Source organism: Chaetodon trifascialis, chromosome 1 (genome assembly GCF_039877785.1).
Source record: "Chaetodon trifascialis isolate fChaTrf1 chromosome 1, fChaTrf1.hap1, whole genome shotgun sequence".
Taxonomy (NCBI): Eukaryota; Metazoa; Chordata; class Actinopteri; order Chaetodontiformes; family Chaetodontidae; genus Chaetodon; species Chaetodon trifascialis.
Window position 1 is genome coordinate 34,238,511 of NC_092056.1, and position 12,456 is coordinate 34,250,966.

At 39.5% G+C, this 12,456-nt stretch overlaps 1 protein-coding gene across 1 annotated transcript in view; it reads right to left on the reverse strand.

The window, feature by feature from the left end:
* tpcn2 (two pore segment channel 2) overlaps window positions 1–12,456 on the reverse strand; it is a 55,114-nt gene that overhangs the window by 15,359 nt on the left and 27,299 nt on the right. Inside the window, exons 13-16 of the mRNA XM_070963825.1 lie at window positions 6,512–6,601; window positions 6,207–6,326; window positions 5,922–5,981; window positions 4,828–4,956 (exon numbers count right to left, since the gene is read on the reverse strand). Of these exons, the coding sequence (XP_070819926.1) occupies window positions 4,828–4,956; window positions 5,922–5,981; window positions 6,207–6,326; window positions 6,512–6,601 (399 nt within the window). The remainder of the gene's footprint in view (window positions 1–4,827; window positions 4,957–5,921; window positions 5,982–6,206; window positions 6,327–6,511; window positions 6,602–12,456) is intronic.

A 12,456-nucleotide genomic window follows, 5' to 3' on the forward strand; every position in this document is an offset into this window, starting at 1 on the left:
CAGACATAGGGCACCACGGAGCATTCACTTGCCATGAGGTAATTCAAGAGGGCTTTTACAAGGAAAGTTGTGTGGTTATGAAATCCAATTCTAATTATAAATTCACCCATTTTGCAGAAAGAAAGGTATTACTTGTGTGCCCCAGAGTTTAGTGTCTGAAGTGTGCAGGTAAAGATTCAGCAGTAGGAGTTGGTGGTAATGTGGAGACAGGTCATCTTTGTACATAACATAACATTATTTTGTAAACAAAATAATCTGTAAACAAAAGAATCACCTTTGCCTGTTCTGAGGTGCTTTCCAGGGCCCAGATCTGGGTGTCATCCCACAGAAATTATACCAGCATCCCTTTTGATTTCACTTTCAACACAATTTCTTTAAATCACTGTACCTCATTACTAGTCCTTCACAATGAGTAAAGATCTGGGACCTCATGTATGAAAGACTGCACAGCTATCAAACTGAAATAGGACTATGCACAGCAGTTGCTACATACAAGTCCTGTGCACTTGAGCCACTCAAATGACTATAAATACGACCCTCCTGTCACGTACTGTACTATTAAAAACTGCCAATACTGCTGCAAAACATGGAGGTCTAAAAAAAATGTTTCATTTTGTGGTTTGTCTCATGGAAATAGTAACGCAAATTGACAGAGTGATAGAGCGGCCACACTTGGGATAATCTTAGCGTTGGTTGTTTTTTCCGCTGTCACTTTTTGATCATTACAACCTTCAGTGACTAGGTCATGTAGCTGCTGGATCTTCACTGAAAGGATCAGTTATTAAATTCAGATGATGGTCATAGATGGAAAGAAGTTCCGGAGGAGGAGTTTTTTTTTTTAAAGTTGATGTCTTCTTCTGTCTCTGGCTCATTTCAAGACCTGAAGCATGCTTTCTGGAGGTGATTGCAGTATGCCAGGGGGCTTTCTCGTCTGCCTTGTCTGACCAACATCAGAGAGTCAAGGATCTTTGCCAACTCTTTGTTTTGTTGTCATTGTGGGGGCATTTTCCACAGGCTTCTCTAGGTTTTGGTCAATGTTCAACTACCTCTGGGTTCTGCTGAAGAATATCTTACACCAGCTGTTACCAAAATTGTCACTAAAAAGTCCACATTTAATTTTCATTCATGGTCAGACGTTCAGAGGTCAACGATTGGTGATAACATAATAATAATACCTAATTAAGATTAATTAATTAACATAACATCTCTTGTGATTGGGCCTGCATGAAATCCAGGCAGACAAGGCTCAGACAGTTAGTCCGTATTTATATCTGACTCTGACATGCTACATTTACATAAGTTGTAGAAATTGTATGCCTGAGAAAAAGAGACAGATTCTGTATCCGATAGCTAATTCTCCAGTGTAAAGTTAATGTCGTGGTAAAACGCATACACCGAAAACAAAAAACAAAACAACAAAAAAGCCAATGGTATGCTGCTGTATCAACTTCACCTGTTTTGAAGTGAAGACACTTCTTTTGTAAGGGGTGTAGGAGTGAAATTGTGTTACGTAAACATAACTCAAAGAGTCACACTGAAAATACCTTAACTTAGAAATATAAGCTCTGCAAACTAGTTCTTAGGAAAAAAATAGAACAATAAATATTCATGAATACTGTGTCTGTGTTTTTCATGCAGTTACAGCTGCACGCAGACAATCATATCCAACCAACTTTGCACAACTAATATTGTGAATCATATCTTGACAGCAATATTGCAGTTTAAACTCTGTTTAAATTGCAGGCTGTGGACTAGGCACCATGCAGCAAGGCAGACAATATGACAAATAGTGGTTGTAATCCAGGTGCTTATATACTGAGTGAGCAGGTGGGTCTTAATTGATGATTGTGTGCAGGTGTGTTCAGGGTACCGGTCCCAACCTGCTGGCCATACCCTGCAGCAACACAGACACAGACTAGCCCGTGTTTCTCAATTCCGGTCCTCGGGCCCCCCTGCCCTGCATGTTTTAGATGTTTCCCTCCTCCACCACACCTGATTCAAATGATCAGCTTGTCATCAAGCTCTGCAGTGGCCTGATAACGAGCCACTCATTTGAATCAGGTATGTTGGAGCAGGAAACATCTAAAACATGCAGGGCAGTAGGGCCCGAGGAACAGAATTGAGAAACACTAGGCAGACAGAGGAGAGAAAAACAGGAGACATTCTTGCTGAGACTTAGATGCAATGGTGCTGCTAGGGTCTCTTGAGGCTCCAAGCAAGAAATCCCTGGGGACCTCACTCCACATTTGAGATGAATACTGAAAAAATAGATGAGTGGTTCTCAAAGTAACCAACAAAGGTCCCAAGCCCAATCCTATCAGTAATCGTTGTTGTAAATAAGTGGCTGGGGCCCCCCTAGTGGCCAGGGGCTCCAAGCAACTGCCCGCCTTGCCTGTCCACACACCTGGTTAGATGAGAAAATTATCCATATGCTAAGATAACAAACTACTAGCTCTCGCCTCATATTTAACATACAGACATTTAGCACTGCATCAATGTTAATAGGCATATATTGCCTAACATGTTGAACTGTTCCTTTAATAATCAGAACGAACACACTACCATAACAAAGAGTTATCACTCAATGACAATGCCATACTTCTACAATGCTGATGTAGGGGGGGTCAAACTGCATTTGAATTTCTGTATATTATTCATACTGGAGACAAACCCTCACGTCACAACACAAACAAAATACTATGGGACACTATAGAGAATAGTGTAGGAAACTATCAAGAAATCATCTGCTGCTCATGACAATATAAAAAGCAAAACAAAACAAAGAAAAACTGGTGCTAGTTGCAGATATGTAACTATGGAACGAAATGGACTGACAAACTCACATTCCAGCACTTACATGACTTACATCCATTTCCTGGAGACTTATCCTAACTGTACCCTGACCTTATCCCAAGCCTTCAACCTGAAATTTGAATGTGACTGTGACTGTAGTAATAGATTTTTGTCCCCATAATGTATTAATACATGGGCACACACACACACACACACACACACACACACACACACACACACACACACACACACACACACACACACACACACACACACACACACACACACATACTTACTAAACCTTTTCCAACTTTTCCAACTCTCCCTACTCCTTAAGTCAGTTCTTCATATAAAGCTCAGCCAGCAGTTTAGCTTTCACCCTTCATCCATACTCCTTCAGGTGGTTCTAAATTAAGCCAGCTATGCAGTTTAGCTCCCAGCCACTGGTCAACCAATGCAATTAATCTCCCAATTTATACTATTTTTCATCTTTCCTCCTTTTGCCACTATTTTACTATATACCACGATTTATACTCTTTTCAGTTTTTGTCTATTCATTCATACTTTAAGCAAGAAACTCCTACCTAACTCAAACCTAACAATATTTCATATCTTCCACTCATTGAGATTTGTTCAATTCTTCACCCCCATTCATAGGAATTACTCTTTTCCACTTTTTCAACTCATACCTGCTCATTCATACTTTCAGGTGCCCATCCAAACCTTAAAATGTTTCATATTTTTCATACATTATACATTATTATCCTATTTAACTTTAAAAATCCCATTCACACTAATTTGACCATTTCCCACTTTCTCGACCATTTATACTGCTTAAGGCAGTTCTTTATACAAGGTGAAGTCAGCTATGCAGTTTAGCTCCCAGGTTCCCATTCGTGGTACTTACAATCTTTCACAATTTTCCATCTATTCATACTCTTCAACTTTAAGCTAGAAACTCCATTCAAATCTTGCAATGTTCCCCATCTTTCTTTCATTGTGAGATTTATTACATTTTAAAGTCTCATTCATACTAATTAGACCCTTTCCCACGTTTCCAACTCTTCATACAACTTCAGCTACTCCATACAAATTGAAGTCAGCAGTTCAGTTTAGCTTCAGCTTTTCAACAAATCTTACAACAATTATTTCACATCTTTCATACATTTTTGATATTTTTCAACTTTCAGAAATGCAGCTTTCATACCACAATTTATTCAGAAGCTACCTTCTCTGGTTATTTTTTATTTTTTTGAATCATTACTCCATTGTTATCTATATGGACTTAAGCAGTAACAAATGTATCTGATGAGCAAAGCTCTGACATTAAAAACTTAATGCATTTGTATTCTCCAAATATGCAAACTGGTCAAAACCATTGACTTTAATTTTTTAGTTATGTCTTTTACATGTAGTATTAAACTCTCCTGTATTGATTTGTTTTCAAATGAACAAACACTGGAGTCACATTGATTTGTAGTGATTTCTAGAAAATCTCACACAGCTTAGAGGTTTAACTAAATCATTACAATTACTCTTTACAAATAGTCGGGAATTATAACTTCTGTTGGCACCACAACTGCAGGATATAATTACATGTAAATCCATGTTGTGGACATCATATAGCCAATAGTAAAGTAATAAAATAATAATAAAGTGCCTGCTGTCTTGCACCAATAGGAACAATCGCCTCCATCTAACAACAAAGCAGCTCAGTGTAAAATTCATGCAGAGAAGGCAGACACATGGGAGCAAATGATTAGTAGAAGTAATTATTCAACATTTGTTGCCATTGTTGCCATGGCTGCTGCTGCTGCTGCTGCTGTATATTATCTTCACTTGATTTTGGTTTTATTCTCATGCATTTATTTATTTATTGTATCCCTGCATTTCTATCTTATTTGTTTTCTATATCTTTATTTAAGCAGCTTTTGACTTATTAGAAAAAAACCTATGGATGCCAACTGCCATAAAACTCAACAGAAGAAGATGGGACACTAATAATGGGAGTGTGTGTGGGGAGAGCAGTGTTACCAATAGCATGATGGTGAGGAAGCCATCAAAGATGTTGTTCCTGTACGACAAGTACCCTCTCCAGCCAAAGGCGAAGATCTTCACACACATTTCAAACAGGTAATAGAGGATGAAGCACAGGTTGATGATCTGGTGGATGGACAGTGAAAGCATGAAATCAGTTCTTTTCTGTAGTGGTTTAAGCTGCCATGTTCATGTTACCCCAAAACAGCTGTTGGATGAAACAAACGGCTTCGAAATTTAGAGAATTTGTTTTAAGATAGAGAATAGGCCATATGCCTCCTAATGCAAGGTGGGAGGTCTACCCATGTATCAATAGTTGTACAGATGACCCACAACTGCACCTCTCTGCCGAACCAAATGATGCTGCAGCAGCAGCAGCTGCAAAGTCCATTACTAACTGTCTTTTCACCTTAAATAAATGGATGAGGAATAATTTCTTGAAGTTAAATGAGGACAAAACTGAAATTCTGCTACTCGGGCCCAAAAACTAAAAGAGATATGCTATTTAATAATCTAGGGATATTAACTCCCTGGATTAAATCTGGGGTAGCATGTCTTGGTGTTATCCTAGATTTACATCTAAACTTCAAGTCTCACATTAACATGTGACATGTTAACATGTCTTAACAAAATCTTCATTTTCAGTACGAGCATTAATAAATGAAAAAGGTGCTGAAAAACTGATTAATGCCTTTATTTCAAGCCGACTCAATTACTGTCAAGCAGTATTTACTGGTCCTCCTGAAAAAAAACACTGAGAGACTTCAGTTCATTCCAAACTCTGCAGCTCCTCTATTCCTCCTCTATTTTGAGGATCTATTGTGTTCTTAAAAAAAAAAAAAAACAACAACAACAACAAAAAAAAAAAAGGAAAAAAAAAGGGAATCTGATAAGATACCTTCATGGCAATCAGTTTTTGATATCTTTTGTAAATTCCAGGCATTCCAGGCACAATTTCCAGGCATACATTTGTGAAATACTTTGTCACAGACCATGGACGGTGCTAGAGGACAGATCAGGGTTGTAAACAATATGACTAAGAATCATCCTCTGTAAACAATAATAATCTATTTTATGACTGTTGTTTTCACCTCCATAATGTAGTTGTCTCTCTCTGTTGTGGACTTCTCAGAGTTCAACACCAGGACAGTCTGAAACACACACAAAGTAATATTGGCATTGACATTTTGGAAGTGTGTTAGGATGTACAGTGGAGAGAGAGAGAGAGAGAGAGAGAGAGAGAGAGAGAGAGAGAGAGAGAGAGAGAGAGAGAGTGAGTGTGTGTGTGTGTGTGTGTGTGTGTGTGTGTGTGTGTGTGTGTGTGTGTGTGTGTGTATACATGTATATGCATGCGCGTGTATGTGTGTTTAACTTACAAATATGCACACGACATTGGCCAGTGCCACCGCATTGCCAAGTATAGTCAGATAGTAGTGACTGAAGATCACCTGGAATCTCCGCAGAAGTGGAGAGCTGTATTGAGGCAAGGGAGGGTGCTGGGCAGAACACACAGAGACACAGACACAGACACACAGACACAGACACACAGACACACAGACACACACACACACACACACACACACACACACACACACACACACAATCAGAGGTATGAAACAGATGTCAAAGTTAAATGTAATTATGAGTTAAACTTTGAAATAGCCCATGAGCACAGCTCTACCTCCTTAATGCGATCTTTATCAAGTTCATCAAATATTTTCCTGAACTGCTCTCGGTCCATGTAGCCCACATCTGCATACTGCTGTGCCTTCTGAAGTCCAGATAATGTAGAGGAAGAGAGTCAAGGTGAAAAACCAGAACCATGCATTTTTTTCATTTGAATGTGTTCTACATTAAAACATTCTTGTGGTCTAACCAACTCAAAAGCTTTATTAATATTAAGACTTATGGTATACTGTATGTAAAATACCTGCAGTTACTGTCTATTGATTGATATCACTAAATATTAAAGCTGTTTTAAGTACTTTTATGCCCACTCCATTCAATGACCCAACACTGACATATTACCAAATTAATTTGTCATAACAAATCATATCAGTAACAGTTGTCTGGTTACACATCCAGCAGGCACAGAGCAACATTAGCATATGAGTCATATTTGTATCCTCACGATCAAAGTTAGTGCAATGCACACTCACTGTTAATAATAATAATAATGCTACTCATACTGAAAATAATATACTTTATTTGTATAGCACCTTTCGTACAAGAAATGCAGCTCAAAGGACATTACAACAAAGAAATCACAAACACATGCTCTACGTAATAGCATAAAAATGGGAAAAGAAAATTAATGTAAAATAAGATGGAGAATAAAACCCACTTGATAATAAAAGCAGAATTCACTAAATAATAGCAATAACATAAAGTTAAAAATAGAGTACAAAGAATGTACAAAATCAAGTAAAACACCACATTTTCAAAGAAGTTCAGCAGTGCATAATTATGAGGTAAAGCATCAAAGTTTCAGGCCTCTATCAGGAAATTATAGCTAGTTAAAGACTAAAGTGAAGAGACCAGAGAGAAATTTTTAGCTTTCTTTTGAAAAAAATTAGCAAGCTTGCTTCCCTGATATCTATAGGTAGTGTGTTCCAGAGCTTTAGGGCATAATTGAGAAAGGCTGCATTCCCAATTTACTTTCAGCTGTTGCTGGAAACCTCCTGTAGACCAACAGCACATAATCACAGTGTCCTTGAAGGCAATTAATAAACAAGGGAGTTAGCGATGTATCTTGGTCCTAGCACATTAAGGGCTTTGTACACAAGGAGGAAGACCTGAAAATCAATTCTAAATGTTACTAGAAGCCAGTGCAGAGCAGCTAAAACTGTACTAATGTGCTCTCTCCTCTTGGTTTTAGTTAATAGCCCAGCTGCAGACCTTTGAATCAGATGATGTCTCACCCAGCTAGCAAAGTGACATCCCAAAAATGTTCTGGAAACATAAATTTTTGGTTGTGGGAACATTTATTGAACATTTCTACAAAACATTCCAGAGATGTTAAAAGGCAAGTTTTTCTGACATAAAACCAACATCATTGTTACATTCCCAGAACATTTCAAGAAGATTACTTGAATGTTTCCCTTTAACATCCCTTGGATGCTGAAAGGTGGTTTTTGGGACAAAGAACTAATGTGGCTACATTCTCAGAACCTTCTTGGAGTGTCTTGGAAAGTCCTTTGATTTACAGAAACTTTTAAATGTTCTGTAGAATTGTAGCATCTTGTTCTTCACGGTAAGTCATCTCTGCCTTTAGCTCCACCCTCAACATTAAAATACAGCATCTGAATCCCTGCTTGAGATCACCCACACTGCAATACTATACTGCTTCCTCCATCCTCAATCTAAATTCTAATTCCAGTCAGAGATGAAACACAACAAAGTACAAAAGATGTTAGTACAAAAAACAGAAAATGCAGGTAACTAGTGTCCATGCACGTGTGCAAGTGTTTCCCCTCTTTCCAGTGATTATGCTATGCTAAGCCACCTGGGTGCAGTGCTGTACAGTAGCTTCTTATTCACTCTAGAGACCTGACAGTGATATTGATCATCTTATTTAACTCTTGGCAAGAAAGCATATAAGCGTATTTTCCAAAGTGTCAAAATTTATCTGTGCTTGTTTTGGTATAGATATGGAAAAAAAACAGGTTTATGATTGGGAAAGACAGCATCAACACAGTGCATTACATGATGCATTACATGATGCTGGAGTTAAACAGTCTGACAGCTCTAGGAATGAAGAACCTTCAGTAATGTTCTTTCTTCGAACTGGATGCAGAGGTCTGTTACTGAAGGAGCTGCTTAAGCCCCCTACTGTCTCATGTAGGGGGTGGGATGGGTTGTCCATGATCAATGTCAGCTTGACGAACATCCTCCTCTCACCCACCTCCTTGATGGTGTTCAGAGGGCAGTCCTGGACAGATTTAGTCTTTTCCTGTCTCTCTCTGAGCTTCCACAGCCCCAGCAGACCACTGCATAGAAAACTGCAGATGCCACCACAGAGTCAAAATAATGTTTTTAACAGTGTCCGACATACCTCAGTCTTCTTCATAGGTGAATAGAATATCGTAGAATCAAATCTGTTGAAAAACAGGTTCACTTGACAACCCCTGACAACTCAGAGTTGAGACCAGGAGGCAGAGCTGCAGTCCTACACGCTTCTCTGCGCCTCCATTAGAGCAGTTACCCACCCAACACTCCAGAGAGACTGTGTCTGCCCCCCGACCACGTAAACTAAGTAAACCAAAAGTACAGAGAAGAGGAGTTAAACATAAGAATCTAATTAAAATTAGAACAACCTCTGCAATAGTACAACAAGATAGGAGAATTAAATGTGGACTCCTAAACATCAGATCTCTGTCCTCTAAAGCTGTTCTAGTAAATGAGTTAATATCAGACCATATTGTTGATTTATTTTGTCTGACTGAAACCTGGCTGTGTCCTGAAGAGTATGTGAGCCTAAATGAAGCTACTCCTCCGAGCCATATTAATACCCACATTCCTCGAGGCAGCGGCAGAGGAGGTGGAGTTGCAGCCATTTTTGACTCAAGCCTTTTGATCAACCCTAAACCTAAACTCGACTACAACTCATTTGAAAGCCTTGTTCTCACTCTCTCATGAAAAATGGAAAACAGTGCAGCCAGTTTTATTTGTTGTAGTATACCGCTCTCCTGGTCCTTACTCCGAATTTATAGCTGAGTTCTCGGAGTTTCTATCAAGTTTAGTCCTTGAAGCAGATAAAGTAATTATTGTAGGTGACTTTAATGTACATGTCGACGTTGATAATGACAGCCTTAGCACTGCGTTTATCTCAGCATTAGACTCAGTTGGCTTCCGCCAGAATGTACATGAACCGACTCACTGTTTTAACCACACCCTCGACCTTGTTCTGACATGTGGCATTGAAATCGAAGACTTAATAGTCTCCTCACAGAATCCTCTTTTATCAGACCATCAATTAATAACTTTCGAATTCATATTACCAGACTACCAGCCAGTAGGCAAAAATTCTTATACCAGACTCCTGTCTGATAGTGCTGTAGCTAAATTTAAGGATATGATCCCATCAGCATTTAATTCAATGCCATGTCTCAATACAACAGAGGAGTCTTATGCTAACCTTAGTCCCTCTCAGATTGACTACCTGGTTGATAGTGCTACAGGATCGTTGCGTATGACACTTGACTCTGTTGCTCCCCTAAAAAAGAAGAAAATTAAACAGAGGAGGTTAGCTCCATGGTATACTCCTCAAACCCGCAAATTAAAGCAAACTTCACGGAAAATAGAAAGGAAATGGCGTTCTACCAATTTGGAAGAATTTCGGTCCGCCTGGCAAGACAGTCTTAAAATATACAGGAAAGCCCTCCGCAGTGCCAGGGCAGCCTATTACTCTGCACTAATAGAGGAAAATAAGAACAATCCCAGGTTTCTCTTCAGCACTGTAGCCAGGCTGACAGAGAGCCATAATTCTATTGAACCATGTATTCCTTTAGCTCTGAACAGCAATGACTTCATGAGCTTCTTTAATGATAAAATTCTAACTATTAGAGACAGAATTCATCGACTCCTGCCGTTAACAGGTACTATTTTGTCTTCAAACACAGAAACCGTAGAAACTGTTACTGCAGTTTTAGACTGTTTTACTCCTGTTGACCTTCACCAACTAATTTCAATAATTTCATCATCAAAATCATCTACCTGTATTTTAGATCCTATCCCGACTAAGCTGTTTAAAGAAGTATTACCTCTAATTGACTCTTCAGTATTAGACATGATCAATCTCTCTTTATCAACAGGCTACGTACCACAGTCCTTTAAAGTAGCTACTGAAAAAGCCTACTCTTGATCCAGGGGTTTTAGCCAACTATAGACCGATATCCAACCTTCCCCTTCTCTCAAAAACTCTTGAGAAAGCAGTTGCCAATCAGCTGTGCGACTTTCTAAACAATAATAGTTTATTCGAGGATTTCCAGTCAGGATTTAGAGTGCATCATAGCACAGAGACAGCACTGGTTAAAGTTACAAATGACCTTCTAATTGCATCTGATAAAGGATTTGTCTCTGTACTAGTCTTATTGGATCTTAGTGCTGCATTTGACACCATTGACCATGGCATCCTATTGCAGACACTGGAACATTTCATTGGCATTAAGGGAACTGCGCTAAGCTGGTTTAAATCCTACTTGTCAGATCGCTCTCAGTTTGTACGTGTTAATGATGACTCCTCTGTGCTCACTAAAGTCAGCTATGGAGTTCCGCAGGGTTCTGTGCTTGGACCAATTCTATTCACCTTATATATGCTTCCTTTAGGTAAGATTATCAGGAAGCACTCAATAAATTTTCATTGCTATGCAGATGATACCCAGCTATATTTATCAATGAAGCCGGAAGAAACCAGTCAGTTAACTAGACTACAAGCATGTCTTCATAACATAAAGACCTGGTTGACCTGCAATTTTCTGATGCTAAACTCGGACAAAACTGAAGTTATAGTAGTAGGCCCTAAACATCTTAGAAAGTCATTTTCTGATAACATAGCAGCTATGGATGGCATTGCGCTGGCCTCCAGCACCACTGTAAAGAATCTGGGAGTCATCTTTGACCATGTCCTTTTCACATGTCCTTTCACTCCCATGTTAAACAAACTTCAAGGACTGCCTTTTTTCACCTACGTAATATCGCAAAAATCAGGCATATTTTGTCTCAAAATAATGCAGAAAAACTAGTCCATGCATTCGTAACTTCCAGGCTGGATTATTGCAATTCCTTACTATCAGGCTGCCCAAATTCGTTGCTGAATATTCTCCAGTTGCTCCAGAACGCTGCAGCACGTGTTCTGACAAAAACCAGGAAGCGAGATCATATTTCTCCAATACTAGCCACTTTGCACTGGCTCCCTGTAAAGTTTAGAATAGAGTTTAAAATTCTCCTCCTTAATTACAAAGCCATAAATGGCCAGGCACCTTCTTATCTTAAAGAGCCCATAGTACCTTATTGCCCTACTCGAACACTGCGTTCCAAGAATGCAGGTCTACTTATGGTTCCTAAAGTCTCAAAAAGCAGAACAGGAGTCAGAGCATTTAGCTATCAAGCTCCTCTCCTGTGGAACCATCTTCCAGTCTTTGTCCGGGAGGCAGACACTGTCTCTACATTTAAGAGTAGGCTTAAAACTTTCCTTTTTGATAAAGCTTATAGTTAGGGCTGGCTCAGGCTTGTCCTGGACCAGCCCCTAGTTATGCTGCTATAGGATTAGACTGTCGGGGGACATCCAAAGATACACCGAGCTCCTCTGTCCTTCTGTCCCTCTCCATCCGCACGCTCTCATGTCCTAACACGGCGTGTTACTAACTTAGCTCCTTCCCCGGAGTCTCTGTGCTTTGTCGTCTTGCAGGTTCCCATGGACAGTGGCTGAATCTGGATTGTGGATTTCAGCTGCGTCTCCTGCCTTGGCCCTGCCTGACATCCACTGCAACTGCTACTGCTGTTATTACATCCACTGTCACTGTTACTGTGATTGCATGTCTGTCTCTCTGTCTCTGTCTCTCTCTCTCTCTGACTGCATTTCTGTCTGTCTGTCTGTCTGTCTGTCTGTCTGTCTGTCTGTCTGTC